This window comes from Lepisosteus oculatus, chromosome 6 (assembly GCF_040954835.1).
Source record: "Lepisosteus oculatus isolate fLepOcu1 chromosome 6, fLepOcu1.hap2, whole genome shotgun sequence".
NCBI classification, from domain to species: Eukaryota; Metazoa; Chordata; class Actinopteri; order Semionotiformes; family Lepisosteidae; genus Lepisosteus; species Lepisosteus oculatus.
The window spans coordinates 42,021,088-42,042,209 of record NC_090701.1 but is presented as its reverse complement, the minus strand read 5'-3'; the positions used below and the strand labels follow the sequence as shown (position 1 = coordinate 42,042,209).

Sequence of the window (21,122 nt, the reverse complement as noted above, 5' to 3'; positions counted from 1 at the left end):
AAATACAGCGCTCTGTCCGGGACAGTTTTTAATTTCCTAAGAAACACGTAACACAAAGTCCACACAGAGTCCAAACAAAAAATGAACATCACACTCCGACCCTCAAAAGCAAGCTCTACTCAGCGGTTTAACGCCTACACCCGCCAGACGAGAGAGCGCAGCCGGAGGAGAGGCGGACAGCGCGGCGGCGTCTCTCGGCCGGCTGCGGCTCCCCACGCTGCCCCCTCGCTATCCGATGTAGATGCGGTGGAAGTCGTTGGCACCGAAGGCAGCGTTGCACTTGGGGCACTTCCTCTGACGCGTGTCGTAGCGCGTCTTCACACACTCGAAACAGAACACGTGGAAACACTTGGTCAGCACAGCGTCCTTCACCCGGGAGTTACAGCACGGACAGGTCAGACGAGCCTGAAAGAGCAGGAGAGAGAGGGGTTAATACAGTCCAGACACACTGACTGGACACTCCAGGACATTAACACTGCACTGAGAGAGAGGGGTTAATACAGTCCAGACACACTGACTGGACACTCCAGGACATTAACACTGCACTGAGAGAGAGGGGTTAATACAGTCCAGACACACTGACTGGACACTACAGGACATTAAAATGAGTTTGACAGAGCAAGAAGAAAGAAGGAAGAGAGGTAGACAGGTCAGACCTTGTAATCGTTAATTTCCTCGTTAAGGATCTCGTCACAGTTTGGAATGTTCTCGGGCTTCTTGGCTTTCTCCAGCTTCCGCCTCAGCTTGGAAATGTCCTCCTGGAGGAAGAGGTCATCAGGGTCGTTAACAGCCATAAAACAGAACCAATCACTGTGATCAGCTAGTGTCCCTGATCCTCACAGGTGTTAATGGCCAGATAGATCTTTACTGTCATGAGTTTAACGCGCTCCTTTTAAAATCTGCCTCTGTTACCACAACACAGAGTGGTAAAATGTGTACACAAGGAACGTTTGTGTGAGGGAAGAACAGTTGAATCCAGTTTTATTATCAATTTATATTATTTTTTTTAAAACTGACTTGATTTAAGGAGCTATAAATGTAATCTATTAATTTAAACCAGATTATTGCTCTCAAATTACAGGAGGCAGCTCTCTACGAAAAGATATCTGGATATTAACAGTGCTTGTCACCTGAAACCTGCAGGAGTATTAATGCAGTGCCGTACTAGTCAAGACAATGCTCACTGAGGATGAGGGCTCTACCAGTCTGTGATATCATGAGATACCATGGGAGCAAGCCACGAGTCACACAGTATCTGTTCTTTATAGGGGCAGCTTCACCTCCAAACCAACCCCCTCATTAACCCACAGTCCCCACACAGCCATGCTCTTTCGCTCTCGGCTGCAACATCAGCATCCCATGAGTCACTGGGTCAGCGGGTGACGCCCCATCGGCACCTGGGCTCTCCTGGCGTTGAAGGACTCCTTCTCCCGGGAGATGCTGTTCTCGATGACCTCCTCCCTCACGGCACTGAGTCTGGACTGGACGCTCTCCATTTGAGACCTGAGCTCCTCGGACAGCTGCACGGACTCCACCGCCTGCGGGTGAAAGCCACAGAGCAGGAGCTGCAGTGTAAGCAGTGCAGTGCACACAGACAGGCCATAGAGAGCAGGAGCTGCAGTGTAAGCAGTGCAGTGCACACAGACAGGCCATAGAGAGCAGGAGCTGCAGTGTAAGCTGTGCAGGGCACACAGACAGGCAGTAGAGAGCAGGAGCTGCAGTGTAAGCAGTACAGTGCACACAGACAGGCCGTAGAGAGCAGGAGCTGCAGTGTAAGCTGTGCAGTGCACACAGACAGGCCGTAGAGAGCAGGAGCTGCAGTGTAAGCAGTGCAGTGCACACAGACAGGCCGTAGAGAGCAGGAGCTGCAGTGTAAGCTGTGCAGTGCACACAGACGGGCAGTAGAGAGCAGGAGCTGCAGTGTAAGCTGTGCAGGGCACACAGACAGGCCGTAGAGAGCAGGAGCTGCAGTGTAAGCTGTGCAGGGCACACAGACAGGCCGTAGAGAGCAGGAGCTGCAGTGTAAGCTGTGCAGTGCACACAGACAGGCCGTAGAGAGCAGGAGCTGCAGTGTAAGCTGTGCAGTGCACACAGATGGGCAGTAGAGTAGTAAAAGCACTATAAGCTATACAGTGGAATGCACACAAACAGTACTGCAGTAGAGCACAGAGGACAGTCACCACAGGAGAGCGCGGGGCAGTCAGGAGAACAGGCAGTACAGACCTTGCGCTTGTTCATCTCCAGCGCCTGCGTCCTGAGCGCCAGCTCCCTCTCCGCCGTGCTGATGGTGCCCTGCAGGAGGCGCTCCTTCTCCTCCAGCTTCCTCACCACCTGCAGCTGGGCGTCCACCTGACCGAGAGGGGAGAGCTGGAGGGTCACAGCCACAACGACACACAAGCACAGGTCACTCCGCCGCGACACCCGGAGAAGGCTCCACAGCCGAAACGTTGCGTTTTCTTTCTTCTCTTTTCATCATGGGATAAACCTTTTACTCATTAACTACTGCCCTCATCAGGCCTGGCGTCAGAGGCCAGGCAGGGCTGGACTTGGACAGCACTGGGGAGGAGACCCCTGGGGAAACAACAGGTTGCTGCTATATGTGGCGCTGCTGGACCAGTAGGGGGCGCCTTTGCAGCTGGACCAGAACTTCCAAACCAGTTTGCCAATATGGTGACGACAGAGGCCACCCCTGCAGGTGAATACTACTGGAGGACATGCTGTCCTTGGGATGAAAAACTAAACTGAGGTCATAAGTGCCTGGATCGTTATAGACGCCAGTGCAGTGGCAGTGATATCACTCTCTGTACCTGAGTCTTGAGGGTCAGTAACTGGTCTGCCAGCTCCTCCTTCTCCTCCTTCAGCAGCTTGTGGATCTGGTTGGACTTGATCCTCTCGCTCATCAGCTTGAAGTTGGCATCGTCCTTCTCCCTCAGCTGCTGCATCAGCCTGATGTTCTGCTCCTGCATGTCTTCGAAGGCCTGGCCTGTCACATCCATCTCACTGAGGAGAGCCTCCTCCTCCTGGGAGAGGGAGGTCAGTACTCAATACACTGTTCATAAGAGCAGGAGTGTTCTCCTCAACACACTATTACTGCTGTACTGACACAGAGAGGTTAGCGTAGTGTTTGCTGCTCCTGGTCTCTCACAGAGATCAAGTTTCAGCTCTACTCTCAGAACTTCAGGGGCTGCAGCAGAGGTTGGCACTGCTGGAGCAGTACTGTCAGACCTGGGCACTGCCAGCCCATCTGGACCCAGAACAGGAGCTTCAGTAGAGCCTGGCACTGCTGGAGCAGTACTGTCAGACCCAGGCACTGAAAGCCCATCTGGACCCAGAGCAGGGGCTTCAGTAGAGCCTGGCACTGCTGGAGCAGTACTGTCACAACTGGGCACTGCCAGCCCATCTGGACCCAGAACCAGAGCTGCAGCAGAGCCTGGCACTGCTGGAGCAGTAATGTCAGTCCTGGGCACTGCCAGCCCATCTGGACCCAGAGTGGGGGCTGCAGCAGAGCCTGGCACTGCTGGACCAGAACTGTCAGACCATCTGGACAAGACCACAGTTAAGAAGAAAGCTAGATTTCACTAAACACCATCACAAAGGAAATCTACAGGACCCTAAAGAGACAATACACACCAAGTATCTGAAGGTAAAATACAGCAAAGAGAAACAGAAACTGGTGAAGTACAGGCTCAGTGACCAGTCTGGCCACATAAAACTGGATACAGACAGACCTGACTGTCCAGAGATAACATGCTATTCTCCCATTGCCAGCAATGGAAAGCAGGGACAGAGATGCACTTTCTTATACGCCGAGAGAAACTCAGGGAGTAGACATACTTTTCTAATCCCAGAATTCCCACACCTGCCAGAATTAGAACAGTTCCCAATCTTACTGGGAGAGGGGGGAGGGAACTCAATTGAGCAGGATGCCCAGTATGTGATCACCAATCAGAGCCTGAGGAACAGTGAGCCTCTCTCTCAATGGTTTGTTACGTACATGACTGTCCAATGTCTGTCCTGTTAATGCTGTGTTCATTATATCTATTTTGGCAAAAGTCTTCAGTGAAGCGATAAGTCACTTTGAATGTGACAGTACAAACCGTGCAGGACTGGAGAAGTACCTGCTTCGCCAGGGAGAGTTTCTTGTTCAAGGTATCAATCTGCTCCTCCACAGATCGGATCTTCCTCAGGGCCTCCTCATCCGCCATCTTCTTCCCCTCCCTCCTCTCCCTCTCCTCCAGCTCCCGCAGGCGCTGACGCAGCTCCTCCGCCTAGGAAACAGAAAACAGTGCAGTGTTAATGTCCTGTAGTGTCCAGTCAGTGTGTCTGGACTGTATTAACCCCTCTCTCTCAGTGCAGTGTTAATGTGCTGTAGTGTCCAGTCAGTGTGTCTGGACTGTATTAACCCCTCTCTCTCAGTGCAGTGGTAATGTCCTGTAGTGTCCAGTCAGTGTTTCTGGACTGTATTAACCCCTCTCTCTCAGTGCAGTGTTAATGTCCTGTAGTGTCCAGTCAGTGTGTCTGTACTGTATTAACCCCTCTCTCTCAGTGCAGTGTTAATGTACTGTAGTGTCCAGTCAGTGTGTCTGTGCTGTATTAACCCCTCTGTCTCAGTACTGTAGTGTCTAGACAGTGTAAATGTACTGACCTCTGACTTGGCCTTGCGCTCTGCAGCCATGAGCTGCACCTTATCTCTCTGCTCTTTGGGGGCAGAGCGGTACATGTCCAGCAGCAGCTTCATCTCCCTTTGGGATTCCTGCGCCTTCCTGGAAAAACGCACACAGAGCTGAGCGCACACAGGCACGCACACGCACAGTTCCCCTCGCTGTGTGGGTCTGTCTCCATGCGTCACGTCTCCGGTGTATCTGTCCTGCCTGCACTGTAGCACAGGAGCACATGGGCTCTCCCAAGATAACGCAGTGACACACTCGCATTCTCTCTCCCCCTGAGAGAAGAGCAACAGGTCAGCTACTTTCTCTCCGACACACAAACAGAGGAAGAGTACAGCATTCACACACGCAGTTGATCTCGATGGACTCCTCTCATACGCTGATAACACTCACTTCAGCTCCGCCCTCACGATCTTCAGCTGCTCCACCTCCTTCCTCTTGACTCCTCCAATCACGGCGCAGCGCTCAGGCCCCGTGTCCTCCGATTGGCTGCTGGAGCCTGCCCTCTCGCGCTCCTCCTTCACAGCCCCGCCCCCTGCCCGGGACATCGCCGCCTTCTCCCTGTCCCTGTCCTTCTCCTCCTCCCTGGAGCCTCCCTCACTGTCCGCCCCCGGCTCGGCCTTCATCACAGGACCTGGAACCAGGGAGACAGACAGGAGGGGTTATGGGTTAACGCAGGACAGACCTGGGGACTCCACAGGCCACCTGGCGCTGACCCGGATATGAGAGACAGTACAGAGCTGGCGGGTCACAATGTCTTCCCAGTGCAAAACGCCAGAGATTGCACCCGTGTACTGCACGTGCACCTTCATCGCTTCAGGAAGGATTTCAAGTAAACGTCTGTTCAAAAAGCCTTCAATTTCTATATTTGGAGTTTCTGACATCGCTCCTAAAGGCTCCAAGAGTAGAGTCGTTTATTGCCACATGTACACGTACACTGGGATTCTTAATCGCGCTGATCTCGCGGGGCAAACACAGTACAACAGACAGAACCACACAAAGTAGACGGTACATTACAAACATGAATAATAACAGGAACGATACATACGTGGTAGAAAAAAACATGGGAGATCATGTAAAAAGTGCACTGTGCAGATGTGTGTTGAGTCTGAGGCACTGCACAGTCAGCTGCTGAGGATGTGCACTGCAGTAGGGTAGGAGCTGTTCTTCAGTCTAGTGGACAGAGCTTTAATAATGTGGTACCGCTTGCCAGAGTGCAGGGGGGAGAACAGTTTGTGTCTGGGATGGTTGGGATCCTGAATGATGGACTGGGCTTTATTGGGACAGCAGAGGGTGTGAATCTCGCCGATTGATGGTAAATCACGTCCTATAACCCTCTGTGCCGTGGCCACAAACCCTTTGTAGTGAATCTCTGTTATGCAACTCTTGTTCAACTCTGTTAGTTTGTTACTATATTATTAAATTAATAATCTGGGTCCTGAACAGTAAAAAACGGTTAGGTTACAAGACACCAAATCACGAATTGCTTCTACCTGTGGATGTGGGCGTGGCCGGGCTGGGCTCTGGCTCCGCCTTCACCGTGATGTCACTAGAGGTAGAGGGCGTGAGGGGGGAGGCGGTCTCTTCCTTCACATCTAACTCCGTGCTGGACTGTGATTGGAGGAGGGAGCTGCCCTTCACAGCACGGGCCTATCGCAGACAAAGCAGTGGAGTCAAAGTGCAGACAATACTATGAACCCTGTATGAAACTCTCCACTACATCCCTTTCTCTCTCTCTAATTCACTCACACAACCACACTCAAATCTGAAATGGAATCAAATAAAATGTGACATGTATTAAAAGTATTAATTTTTCCCCTAAGATTAATCAAAAATAGGAACAGAATACCGTTTTTGTTGTATTAACTCCTTTAACTTCCATCTTCAATTCATATTTATCTTTTCTCAGTGTTTCTCTGTCACCTCCCTCAGTTGTGCGAGGCTTCTCTCATTCTGTACTTCTCAGTGTGTCCCATGATCAGCAGCCATATCACCCTGCAACTCACAACTGGCAACCCACTGAAGCTAAGCAGGTGTGAGCCTGGTCAGTACCTGGATGGGAGACCTCCTGGGAAAAACTAAGGTTGCTGCTGGAAGAGGTGTTAGTGGGGCCAGCAGGGGGCGCTCACCCTGTGGTCCATGTGGGTCCTAATGCCCCAGTATAGTGACGTGGACACTATACTGTAAACAGGCGCCGTCCTTCGGATGAGACGTAAAACCAAGGTCCTGACTCTCTGTGGTCATTAAAAATCCCAGGGCGTTTCTCGAAAAGAGTAGGGGTGTAACCCCGGTGTCCTGGCCAAATTTCCAATTGGCCCTTATCAATCATGGCCTCCTAATAATCCCCCTCTATGAATTGGCTACATTACTCTGCTCTCCTCCCCACTGATAGCTGGTGTGTGGTGAGCGTTCTGGCGCACTATGGCTGCCGTCGCATCATCCAGGTGGATGCTGCACATTGGTGGTGGTGGAAGGGAGTCCCCATTACCTGTAAAGTGCTTTAAGTGGAGTGTCCAGAAAAGCGCTATATAAGTGTAAGCAATTATTATTATTATTATTATTATTATCAGCTGCTTGTGTCGCCATGGCCAACTTTAAACAGTCCCTCCTCGTACAGGGCCCCTCACCTTGCTCAGCTCGGCCTGGGCCTCCCTCAGTCTCTGCTTGTACTTCTGCACCTCCCCCTTCATCTGCTGGTTGTGGTTCTGCAGCGTGCTGATCAGGTGACGCATCTCTCGGTTGATGGGACCTGCGACGAACACGATTGGGTGCAGTCAGCTGACAAACTAGTGCACTAACAAACAGCGGCCCTCACAATGAAAATAACTAGCACACACCTCACGTCATTAAAGCCTTGACCACCCAATTAAAAGAAAGCAGACCAACCTGCTTGCTCATTGGCTGCGAGCGTCTGTTCAAATTCGATCCTCAGCATCTCGTACTCCTTCCTGACCTGAGCCAGAGTGTCCTCTAACTGGATCACCTCTGTCCGCACCTTCCTTTGCAGACTGACCTCATCATTCTGAGGGAGAGAGAGGGGTTAATACAGTCCAGACACACTGACTGGACACTACAGGACATTAACACTGCACTGAGAGAGAGGGGTTAATACAGTCCAGACACACTGACTGGACACTCCAGTACATTAACACTGCACTGAGAGAGAGGGGTAAATACAGTCCAGACACACTGACTGGACACTACAGGACATTAACACTGCACTGAGAAAGAGGGGTTAATACAGTCCAGACACACTGACTGGACACTCCAGGACATTAACACTGCACTGAGAGAGAGGGGTTAATACAGTCCAGACACACTGACTGGACACTACAGGACATTAACACTGCACTGAGAGAGAGGGGTTAACAGTACAGACACACTGAGTGAGAGCAGTTGCAGTAACTGGTGCAGAGCAGCATTACCTCCATGTGGTCCAGCTGCCTTAATCTGGCTCCCCTGGTGGTGTTGAGTCGTGCTCGTGTTTCATCCAACTGAGCCTTGAGCTGCAGCGATTCGTTGTAAAGCACAGAGAACTGGGACTGCAGACAGCGGTACTCCGAGGACTCCTTCACAGCGCTCTCCGCACGAGAGCACAGCTCCACCTGAGAGAGGAGGACGGCACAGGTATGACTACAGCACACTGCGGTCAGTAGCCTGCAGTCCACAGTGTAGCACACAACAACACACCATAATCAGAATAATGCAGTGCATAACAGCTTAAGCACAAGTCTTGGATATCAATGCATACCATCTTATAAGCTTTCCTACAGGTCTTCTGCCAATTTTGTACCTTGCCACATATACAATTTCCGGTCAAGAAACAGCACTGAAATGTTGTTTGCACGGTGACTGATTCTCGAAGTGACTGTGGTACGAGGAGACCGCCCAGTACATGTCGACAGTGTAGTGCAGATGAACACTGTCCAGCACAGTATAATAATAATAATAATAATAATAATAATAATAATAATAATAATAATTGCTTACACTTATATAGCGCTTTTCTGGACACTCCACTCAAAGCGCTTTACAGGTAATGGGGACTCCCCTCCACCACCACCAATGTGCAGCATCCACCTGGATGATGCGACGGCAGCCATAGTGCGCCAGAACGTTCACCACACACCAGCTATCAGTGGGGAGGAGAGCAGAGTAATGTAGCCAATTCATAGAGGGGGATTATTAGGAGGCCATGATTGGTAAGGGCCAATTGGAAATTTTGGCCAGGACACCGGGGTTACACCCCTACTCTTTTCGAGAAGCGCCCTGGGATTTTTAATGACCACAGAGTCAGGACCTCGGTTTTACGTCTCATCCGAAGGACAGCGCCTGTTTACAGTATAGTGTCCCCGTCACTATACTGGGGCATTAGGGCCCACATGGATCACAGGGTGAGCGCCCCCTGCTGGCCCCACTAACACCTCTTCCAGGTGTAACCTTAGTTTTTCCCAGGAGGTCTCCCATCCAGGTACTGACCAGGCTCACACCTGCTTAGCTTCAGTGGGTTGCCAGTTGTGAGTTGCAGGGTGATATGGCTGCGAGTATGACCTCGCCGCCCTGCAGAGCCTCACCCTCATGCTGTTGTTCTCCTGGCTGATCTGCTGCAGGTCCTGAGTCAGCCTCTGCAGCTCGCTGAGACGATTCTCCGCCAGCTCTCGGTTCTCCTCCAGCTCACTGTTCATCTCCTCGAACTGGGCGCAGAGGGAGGGCGGGACACCAGGAAACAGAACACGGAGCAGGTTATTCCCGGTCGGGCCAGCCCACGGGAGTGACCGACGGGTCTGCCCGTCTCCTCTCACGACGACCATGACCCCGTCCTCGCGGCTCCTTCACCCAGCCATGCTGATGAAGCCGACACCCTCGCTTAGGGGCGGAGCGGTGGCTCTGTGGCTCAGGATCTGCGCTTGTGGCTGGAAAGTTGCCGGTTCAAATCCCGCAGCCGGCAGAGGAATCCTACTCTGTTGGGCCCCTGAGCAAGGCCCTTAATCCCAGTTGCTGCAGGGGGCTGTATAAATGGCTGACCCTGCGCTCTGACCCCAAGCTTCTCTCTCCCTGTATGTGTGTCTCATGGAGAGCAAGCTGGGGTATGGGAAAATAAATTTCCTAATGCAAGAATTTGTAAAGGGTTAATAAAGTGATGATATTATTATTATTACTTCTCTCAAGAAACACTAGATGCCCGATCCGGGGTTGTCATCCAGCTAACCGCCAAGCAGGCAGGAAGGGCTTGACAACCTCCTTTCATTCGGAACCGTGACGTCTAACTCTCATCTGAAAGGACGGCTATGACCCTGCTGTCTGAACAGATCCTCTCTGTATAAACCGGTGCTCTTTCTGGTGGGCGTGTGAAGGTCGAACCACCAACAGCCAGGAGTTGAACGGCAGACAGAAGTCTGGAGCTGCACGAGCCACGAGAAACAGTTTTCGTTAAAAAGCAATGAAGGAGCAGGCTGCCATTGACGTTTCTTACGCTCCCTTGTCTGGGCTCGTGAAACGCTCATGGCTCTGCGAGACTCCGCAGGCGCTGCCTTCACTCACCTTCCTTTTGTTGATGGTGATGGTCCCACACACACTGCTGGCCTCTCCACACACCTTATAGCCCTTACTGTTCACCTGCGCAGAGAGAGAGCCAGGTCACACCGGCAGACAGGCGCACAGAGGGATCTGAACACAGCACCGTTCGGGAACTGACTCTCCCCTCCTCTGACCCCTGCTCACCCTCTCCAGCACCTCCCCCAGGTGAGCGTTCAGCCTGTTCTCCCGCCGGCGGATCTTCTCCATGTCCCACTGCAGCTCCTCAATCCGGACCTGGAGCTCACTGACCCGGCTCTCCGCACACTGAACTGCACTGCTCAGACTCTGGGACTGAGAGAGAGAGAGGGGTTAATACAGTCCAGACACACTGACTGGACACTACAGGACATTAACACTGCACTGAGAGAGAGGGGTTAATACAGTCCAGACACACTGACTGGACACTACAGGACATTAACACTGCACTGAGAGAGAGGGGTTAATACAGTCCAGACACACTGACTGGACACTCCAGGACATTAACACTGCACTGAGAGAGAGGGGTTAATACAGTCCAGACACACTGACTGGACACTCCAGGACATTAACACTGCACTGAGAGAGAGGGGTTAATACAGTCCAGACACACTGACTGGACACTCCAGGACATTAACACTGCACTGAGAGAGAGGGGTTAATACAGTCCAGACACACTGACTGGACACTCCAGGACATTAACACTGCACTGAGAGAGAGGGGTTAATACAGTCCAGACACACTGACTGGACACTACAGAACATTAACACTGCACTGAGAGAGAGGGGTTAATACAGTCCAGACACACTGACTGGACACTCCAGGACATTAACACTGCACTGAGAGAGAGGGGTTAATACAGTCCAGACACACTGACTGGACACTCCAGGACATTAACACTGCACTGAGAGAGAGGGGTTAATACAGTCCAGACACACTGACTGGACACTCCAGGACATTAACACTGCACTGAGAGAGAGGGGTTAATACAGTCCAGACACACTGACTGAACACTACAGGACATTAACACGGCACTGAGAGAGAGGGGGTAATACAGTCCAGACACACTGACTGGACACTACAGGACATTAACACTGCACTCAGAGAGAGGGGTTAATACAGTCCAGACACACTGACTGGACACTCCAGGACATTAACACTGCACTGAGAGAGAGGGGTTAATACAGTCCAGACACACTGACTGGACACTCCAGGACATTAACACTGCACTGAGAGAGAGGGGTTAATACAGTCCAGACACACTGACTGGACACTCCAGGACATTAACACTGCACTGAGAGAGAGGGGTTAATACAGTCCAGACACACTGACTGGACACTCCAGGACATTAACACTGCACTGAGAGAGAGGGGTTAATACAGTCCAGACACACTGACTGGACACTCCAGGACATTAACACTGCACTGAGAGAGAGGGGTTAATACAGTCCAGACACACTGACTGGACACTCCAGGACATTAACACTGCACTGAGAGAGAGGGGTTAATACAGTCCAGACACACTGACTGGACACTACAGAACATTAACACTGCACTGAGAGAGAGGGGTTAATACAGTCCAGACACACTGACTGAACACTACAGGACATTAACACGGCACTGAGAGAGGGGGGGTAATACAGTCCAGACACACTGACTGGACACTACAGGACATTAACACGGCACTCAGAGAGAGGGGTTAATACAGTCCAGACACCCTGACTGGACACTACAGGACATTAACACTGCACTGAGAGAGAGGGGTTAATACAGTCCAGACACACTGACTGGACACTACAGGACATTAACACTGCACTGAGAGAGAGGGGTTAATACAGTCCAGACACCCTGACTGGACACTACAGGACATTAACACTGCACTGAGAGAGAGGAGTTAATACGGTAAATTAACTATTGCAGTACAGTACTCTCTTGCACTGAGGGAGAGTTAATAGTGTACGCCAACTGCAGCTACAGTAGTAACACCAATCAATACTGAAGTGCAGGTACCTCTGTGGTCATATGAGCATGTTTCTGTTGCAGCTGGTCAGTCAGCTGCTGCAACCTCTCATTCTCCTTGGACAGGATGGAGTTCAGCTGAGACACCACCTGCCACACGGCACTGTCTGTGGAGAAACACACACTGTGACAGCGCCTGCGTGTCCTACAGTACTCTCTGTAGAAAAACACACACACACCCTGCATGTCCTACAGTACTCCCTGTGGGGAAACACACACTGTGACAGCGCCTGCGTGTCCTTCAGTACTCTCTGTGGAGAAACACACACACACACCCTGCGTGTCCTACAGTACTCCCTGTGGGGAAACACTGTGACAGCGCCTGCGTGTCCTCCAGTACTCTCTGTGGAAACACACACACACACACACACACACACACACACACACACCTGCGTGTCCTACAGTACTCCCTGTGGGGAAACACTGTGACAACGCCTGTGTGTCCTCCAGTACTCTCTGTGGAAACACACACACACTGTGACAGAGCCTGCGTGTCCAACAGTACTCCCTATGAACACACACTGTGACAGAGCCTGCGTGTCCTCCAGTACTCTCTGTGGGAACACACACACACACTGTGACAGAGCCTGCGTGTCCTCCAGTACTCTCTGTGGAAACACACACACACACACACACACACACACACACACACACCCTGCGTGTCCTACAGTACTCCCTGTGGGGAAACACTGTGACAACGCCTGTGTGTCCTCCAGTACTCTCTGTGGAAACACACACACACACTGTGACAGAGCCTGCGTGTCCTCCAGTACTCTCTGTGGAAACACACACGTGTGCGTCATGCTTTCTGACAACACCACACGTACAAGCAGTCATAGAAGTGAGAAAAACTACTTTATCTTCTGCCCTTTCCTACCCCTTTCAGTCTGGAGTGAGTTTCCTCCGGAACCCGAGCTTTCCTGGATCCCCGGGGCTACGCAGCCCAGCAGACTTTGACAGGACCCCGCAGCGGACGGCCAACCCACCTTGGCTGAGCTCTCTCTCCAGCTGGCGCACGGTGGCCCACAGCGCGTCGTACGCCTCCACCAGGCGGCTGGTCAGCCCCCGGCTGGACTCCACGCGCTCCTGCAGCTCCGCCTCCATCTCCTCGCTGCTGCTGCTGGCCAGCGTGGCCAGGAACGAGAGCGCCGCCTCCCCCTGGCCTGCAGGACACCGGGGACACAGCGCCGCGCTCAGCCTCCGGCACCCAGCCCCCAGGACAACAAGCCGGGGGCTCAGAGCTCGGAGCCTTAGGTCACAACACAACGCCCTGCCGGCGGAGCCTCCCTTCACGCTGGAGTGTTTTCCGGGCCGACTGCAGCTGGGCTCTGCCCTCTGCCCTCTGGCACACACTCAGGGGGACACTGCGCAGGCCTGTATGCCCGGACCCATCCGCCCCACCGGATCCCCTCACTCGAGCACCCCCACCAGAGCAGGACAGGGGCTCCCCGGCCGCCGTCTTGTCCCATGCAAGCACTGTGTGTCCGCGGCGTCGCCCTGCCACTGCGGCGCCGAGAGCAGGTCCCTGACGTGGCTTCGCTAGAGCCCAGAGCCACTGCTGCAGTGTTCGACCTCTGCTCCGCGCCACCGCTGTGCTGTATAAGAGGGGCTTCCTAGTGTGGGGAACTCCGGCTTCTGGAACGTAACCCTTAGGTCAGCCAGGCAGCGTCCAGTAAAAAAAGCTCCGAGCACAGGGCTGCACCTCTAGAGCAAACGCCCCTTCAGACACGGTGAAGCTGGGTTCGAACAGACCCACGGTACCAGGGCAGAACACCAGGGGAATCCTCACTGCAACAAGCCCCTGGCAAACATTTTCCTTACACGCGTTCGAGGATACAACGATAGCAGCTCTATTCATATTGAGCTCTGTTGGAGTTTATTTTATTCCATTTCTATTGCACTATTACGTACTATTTTGTATATGTCATTTGGTGATTTTTTTCCCCCCTCCGGTGAGCTCGTAGAAGAGACATTTCATTGCCAGACACTACTGCTGCGCGCTGTATTGTTGTGCATTTGACACATAAACTTGGATTTGATGATCTGATTGGGATCCACCCCAGAATTTTCTACCACTTAATCTTGCAAGACCCCCAGTTGGTGGGGGATCTGCCAGCTTGCGAAGCATCAGTGAGCTGCGATGCGTGCTGGCTCGAGACGGGACCCACACTGCCTCTCCATGCCTCCGATGTGTCCTGTACACGTTACTGGCCACTATGGCACTGGACTCAGTGGTTGGCAATACTTGCTCGTGCAAAGAAGAGGGAGTGATAATTCAGTAAACAGATGTCAAAGCCGTCAGTGAGATAAATTAATAATTTAAACTGGCTCCCTGTGTGCATGAGAGAGCCCAGCTGCAGAGCGATCGGGTGAGAGGTAAGAACGATAAGGGCTTGATAAGTCCTGGTGAGGGACGCAGTGACAGTGCTGCTGGTCGGGGGTCTACAGCTCTTACAATGAAGAAAATCTGAGCGAGCATATGACATGCGACAGCAACATTACTCAAGAGTCCTGATACACATAAGTATTATCATGTAAATAAGTGCAAGAATTGCCATAAGCTTTACAATATTTCCGAAAAAGTACTGAGCATTTTGCATCCTGTAAAGCGACAGGACAACGGCCCTGCTGGCCCTGCCCCTCCGTCTCCCTCTCTTACTCTTGCAGTCTCGCCCTCGCTCCTGGTTACTGTCCCCATCCGGCTCAGGAGTCTCCGGCTTCAGGCTCCGCCCCTCCGAGGGCGGCAGCAGGTCCCCGAGCTCCGCCTGCAGGTCGTAGCGCCGGCCAATCAGGCGCACGTTCTCGTCGAACTGAGGGGGGGGGGGCGGGAGAGTGGCAGGTCAATACAGGCGCACTGAACGTACCAACAGGTCCAACCGCAGGCACACTCGTATCCAGAGGCTGGGCGCGATATACACAGCGCGATATACACAAAAGGATACACAGATGGATAGCGCGCATATCATGAGGACTGTCTAGACCATCTGCTTCATCTGCATTGGCAAACATTAATGCAAACATAAGCCACACGCAGGATATAAAGTCCAGAATCGTTATTAAATATTGAGCAGAAACCACAAAAGGCCCCAGCATTCCAAGTGTAGCATGGCCACACCTGAGCATCACGGGCATCTTTTCCAGCTGCTGGAAACTGAGCCTCTCATAGCCACAGTGGTGTGTGAGCAGCACCTGCCGATGGACCGGCGTCAGGGCACGCCCTGAGCAGCGTGGAGCATTACCTGGTTCCAGTAGCGGTTCAGGATGAGCAGACTGGCATCATCAGTTGCTTGCCGTCTCTCCAGCCTCTCAGCTCGATCTCGCAGCTCATCCTCAATCACCTGCCTCTGGTCAAGAGCCTCTCCCAGCTTCCTGTTCTTAACCTGGAGAGCTCGGATATCCTGCTCCTCCTGAGAGAGAGAGGGGTTAATACAGTCCAGACACACTGACTGGACACTACAGGACATTAACACTGCACTGAGAGAGAGGGGTTAATACAGTCCAGACACACTGATTGGACACTACAGGACATTAACACTGCACTGAGAGAGAGGGGTTAATACAGTCCAGACACACTGACTGGACACTACAGGACATTAACACTGCACTGAGAGAGAGAGGGGTTAATACAGTCCAGACACACTGACTGGACACTCCAGTACATTAACACTGCACTGAGAGAGAGGGGTTAATACAGTACAGACACACTGACTGGACACTACAGGACATTAACACTGCACTGAGAGAGAGGGGTTAATACAGTCCAGACACACTGACTGGACACTCCAGTACATTAACACTGCACTGAGAGAGAGGGGTTAATATAGTCCAGACACACTGACTGGACACTACAGGACATTAACACTGCACTGAGAGAGAGGGGTTAATACAGTCCAAACACACTGACTGGACACTACAGGACATTAACACTGCACTGAGAGAGAGGGGTTAATACAGTCCAGACACACTGACTGGACACTACAGGACATTAACACTGCACTGAGAGAGAGGGGTTAATACAGTCCAGACACACTGACTGGACACTCCAGTACATTAACACTGCACTGAGAGAGAGAGAGGTTAATACAGTCCAGACACACTGACTGGACACTCCAGGACACTAATACTGCACTGAGAGAAATGTGTAACAAGACGTCTTCACAATATCAGTCTGGTAGGAGACAGTGTATGGACAGCTGACAGAGCCAGGGTGATGGCCTGATGTTGGACAGGGGGTGGGACTCACAGTGTTGGACACTCCCCCCAGCTTGATGACCGTCTCCACAGCGGTGCTGCCGCCCGCAGCTCCCCCGTCCTCCGCCTCCCTCTCCCCCTCCCTCTCTCGCTCCCGCCGCTTCTCGGGGGGCCCGGAGGTCAGGGGGTCAGCAGGGCGCTTCAGCCCCGACATCGCTGGCCCAGCCTAGGACAGAGAGCAGGTCAAGATGGCGCCGGCGCCAAGCTGCGGCACGTATCCCACGGTGCACCGGCCCGCTCCCAAGATGCAGCTGGGGCAGGAAGTGCTGCAGGCGTGAGACTTTCTCAGCCTCTCGCCCAGACGCGACCGCAGGCCTGTCCGCCTGAGCCAGAGGAGGAGACACACTGCTCTCCCTGGCAAGCCTGGTTTCTCCACACCTTGGCCCAGCAAAGCCCCTTCCTAGACTCGAAGCAACAAATAAAAGCAGAGTTGAAGTCTCAGGACTCAACCACTCTTCCCGGCACAGAAGCTCAGGGAATCTCTGAAACTCGTCCGATTCAGTTTCTGTTGATTGCGACGGCGTCTCAGATCAGCCCCCTAGTGTGGGGCGTTTTAAAGACATTGGGGTGTCAAGTTGTTTAAAGTCCTCTGCCTGCTGCCAGGGGCCTCCTGGAGAATCTACCTGCGTCCCTGTAACAGCCGATAAACCCCACAGGGCAGCTCAAACGCCACATCCTGCTCGCTCCAGTGTCCGGAGAGCACAAGAGAGCTCAGCTCGAGTGAAGACCCGGAGAGCCAGTGAAAGAAGCTCAGCTGCAAACTCCAGAGAGCCAGAGAACACAGCACCATCAGAGTGATGCGCAGAGACAGGGCCGATACAGAGCCAGGACTGGAAAAGGGCTTTCTGGCCTCTGGATGGCCTGAAGTAGTCTCTGTTGGGAATCAGGATCAGGAATACTCCGAATGAAGGGAGACTCAGCTTCCTTGCACATTCAGACAGATAAACTCTCTTGATGGAGGGCACACACGCCCTGAGTGACTACACACCCCAGAGCTGGTGACATGCTCCATTATAAGAAAGTCTTGAGCATAGCTGGTTGAGCAAACCAATTCAAGACTCATTTCATGAAGTGGCTGCAGGTAGGACAGGCAGGCAAACTCCCACTGCCCAGCAGTCTGCGCCTCTCCAGCGTTAACCTGCTGCAAGCTCTTGTACAGATGAGAATTAATTTCGCTGTCTCTGACAGAAGCCGGGGAGCCCCAGTAATTTTACTAACAGGGAGAGCGGTGAGCCCCGGGAAGTTTACTAACAGGGAGACCGATGAGCCCCCGTAGTTTCTCTCTGCTGGAGAGAGCAGTGATCTCTAGTAATTTTACTATCTAACGCAGAAAATCTTTTATATCAGCACAGAAAGATGCTGATATAAACTCAGCGCTACACCCAACACACAAACACACAGCTTACACACACGTACACCACTACACGACCAGGGCAACTACACAACACTAACGTTATCTTCTCATTCACCTCCTGCGCTAAAGTCACTCATAGCGTCTTCGTTTTCTTACCGAAAGTTCTCCCGAAGTCTTGCCTTTAACGCCGGTCTCAATGATTCATGTTTTAGATTTGTGTACACCTCCAGCTCCCACCCTCTCTATCCCCGTCTCCTGCTTACGGAAGCGGAAGTTAAACCACAACCTGCTTTATTTGTTGGCGGGGCGCTGTGCGCGGCTCTCGGGACGGTATCGCGCCACCTGGTGGTGGGAGGTCATATCGGCCTGGGCAGGGCCTCGATTACTGTGGGATCACCTCAACTGATAATACTGCTCCTGTGACATTATTATTAGTATTACACTTCAGCTGGGTAGCTGCGTCAGCATGCTTAGGCTGCGAAGGAACAAGTAATAGGTTTAATCCATGCTGAAAAGAGGAGAAAGAAAACCCAACGTTTTGGCCGTGGAGGCTTCTTCAGGTGTGAGCTTACACACACACCCTCACACCTGAAGAAGGCTCCACGGCCAAAACGTTGTGTTTTCTTTCTCCTCTTTTCAGCCTGGAATAAACCTATGACTTGTTCCATTATTCTTATTATTGGTAGTACTAACGGAGATATAAATCAGGTGGCACAAGCGGTTAGCCTTGTTAAGACCATGGATTTAATTCCTGGGGTGCTGTCTGTGTGAAGTTGATATGTTCTCCCTGTGTTCATGCTGGTTTCCTCCCACAGTCCAAAGACATACTGTCAGGTTAATTAGCTTCTGGGAAAACAGGCCCTGGTGTGTGTGTGTGTTTCTGTGTGCACTGTGATGGACAGGTGTCCCATCCAGGGTGTGCTGTGCCTTTCACCCACTGCTTACTGGGATAGACTCCGACTCCCCCACAACCCTGAACTGGAGTACTTAGAAAATGGATGCAAGAAGAAAATTATATTTATTTGATGTGAATCCTCAGTGTGTCACTATAGCGCACTGGGCTACACTCTGACAGGAGTGCTCAGTGTGTCACTATAGCGCACTGGGCTACACTCTGACAGGAGTGCTCAGTGTGTCACTATAGCGCACTGGGCTAAACTCAGACAGGAGTGCTCAGTGTGTCACTGTAGCGCACTGGGCTACACTCTGACAGGAGTGCTCAGTGTGTCACTGTACCGCACTGGGCTACACTCTGACAGGAGTGCTCAGTGTGTCACTGTACCGCACTGGGCTACACTCAGACAGGAGTGCTCAGTGTGTCACTGTAGCGCACTGGGCTACACTCTGACAGGAGTGCTCAGTGTGTCACTGTAGCGCACTGGGCTACACTCTGACAGGAGTGCTCAGTGTGTCACTGTAGCGCACTGGGCTACACTCAGACAGGAGTGCTCAGTGTGTCACTGTAGCGCACTGGGCTACACTCAGAGAAGGTCTGATCTTCCCTGTCGAGGAGTCTAAGTGAAAGGCAAGCCAGGACTGTTCCATACAGAACCATACCTTTGACGCCTCATAATAATCTTCAACTCATTGCATAACCAGACAGCTACTTAATAGACAGAGAAATTAATATCAATTCAGTCCTGCATCAAACTGCAGCACGGTATCTTTCTGGAAGCTAATACTTCAGCTGTGGGTCAGGGTTCACATTGTGTAACTTTCTCTTATCTGCAGTGCTTGGAAAGATAGCACTGCCTGACTGAATCATGGAGCAATTTCTGGGTAAGAATGATTAGATCTGGGAGTTAAATCTTAACCACATTCATTGTGGTCTGTGTTTCAGTCTAGGGAGATGTGGCCATGTTTGTCTCTTTCTGTACTGAACTGTGTATTTATAATTTAGTTAATCAATCTTTATTGGCTCTAAGGGAATTTGTCTTGCAGATCAAGAGCTCATAAAAATATAACATACTATATACGACATAAATACAATGCAACAACAGTACAATAACATGACACAAAACAACATTTATCAACATCACTCAATGAGAACTCTAGGAATATCATTTACATTTCCAGCATGTACATGTACACTCAGTGGCCAGAATATTGGGAACCCTGAGTCAAAATGAACAGATTCATAGCAGGCAGTGTGTCTGATCTTCACAACCACTGCTCACACCTGCCCAATCAGACACTCTACTGCTCACACCTGTTATCTGAGACACTGCACTGCTCACACCTGTTATCTGAGACACTTCACTGCTCACACCTGTCATCTGAGACACTCCACTGCTCACACCTGACATCTGAAACACTCCACTGCTCACACCTGACATCTGAGAGACTCCACTGCTCACACGTGTCACCTGAGACACTCCACTGCTCACACCTGCCCAATCAGACACTCTACTGCTCACACCTGTTATCTGAGACACTCCACTGCTCACACCTGACATCTGAGACACTCCACTGCTCACACCTGCCCAATCAGACACTCTACTGCTCACACCTGTCACATGAAACACTCCACTGCTCACACCTGTCACCTGAGACACTCCACTGCTCACACCTGACATCTGAGACACTCCACTGCTCACACCTGCCCAATCAGACACTCCACTGCTCACACCTGTCACCTGAGACACTCCACTGCTCACACCTGTAAGAAGATATATCTTCTTGTGTTCTTTAGATAGATGATAGATACTTTATTGACCCCATGAGGGAAATTTAGTGTAGTTTCAGTCCTGGGTGCTTGTTTGTGGAGCTCTGACAATTCAATCAAAGCCTTACTTTTCAAACCCGTGCTGTCCGTCCATGTAGAGAGCAGCCTCAATAAAGGCACCAGTGACAACCAACGTTGTCCTCTTGCTGCTCTAGCCTGATTGGGACATGTGCGTGTTGTTTTGGCTCCTCTTGTTTCCAGTATTTCCTGTTTCCACTGCACTGCTGTATTCTGTCTGCCTCTTGCCAGTTCCAGAGGGCAGCATGGTGGGTGTCTGGGATTGTGGCTTCGAACTCCTGCTGCGGACACTGCAGTTGTACCTGGAGGGAGGGGCTGTACCCCAGTGGAAAGGTGGGGACCAGCCCTGCTGGGGAAAGGCTCTGTGACGGGACCACGTGCCCTCTGAGGGCTCGATGCCATGGAACGTGGGATGAGCTCTGACACAGACAGCACAGTCGGTGTTTCAGTCCCTTCACTCAACACACATGAGCCTGCGCGTGGGGACCCCAGCTGTCTGCCCAGACACTGCTTTGAGAGACAGGACAGGCACCACC

General features: G+C 51.9%; 1 protein-coding gene across 1 annotated transcript; it reads right to left on the bottom strand.

Annotated features, from left to right (window-relative positions):
* Positions 1–3: 3 nt before the first annotated feature.
* Positions 4–18,105, bottom strand: rnf20 (ring finger protein 20, E3 ubiquitin protein ligase). The gene is made up of 21 exons (XM_069191341.1): positions 18,000–18,105; positions 16,482–16,655; positions 15,478–15,645; positions 14,898–15,048; positions 13,225–13,401; positions 12,230–12,345; positions 10,389–10,535; positions 10,209–10,283; positions 9,242–9,361; positions 8,093–8,272; positions 7,554–7,689; positions 7,295–7,416; positions 6,161–6,317; positions 5,061–5,301; positions 4,646–4,763; positions 4,119–4,268; positions 2,808–3,020; positions 2,224–2,349; positions 1,398–1,538; positions 657–758; positions 4–405 (listed from the first exon to the last, which is right to left on the bottom strand). The coding sequence occupies exons 2-21, from the start codon at positions 16,641–16,643 to the stop codon at positions 229–231; spliced, it is 2,979 nt and encodes a 992-aa protein (XP_069047442.1). The 5' UTR covers positions 16,644–16,655; positions 18,000–18,105; the 3' UTR covers positions 4–228.
* Positions 18,106–21,122: the final 3,017 nt, after the last annotated feature.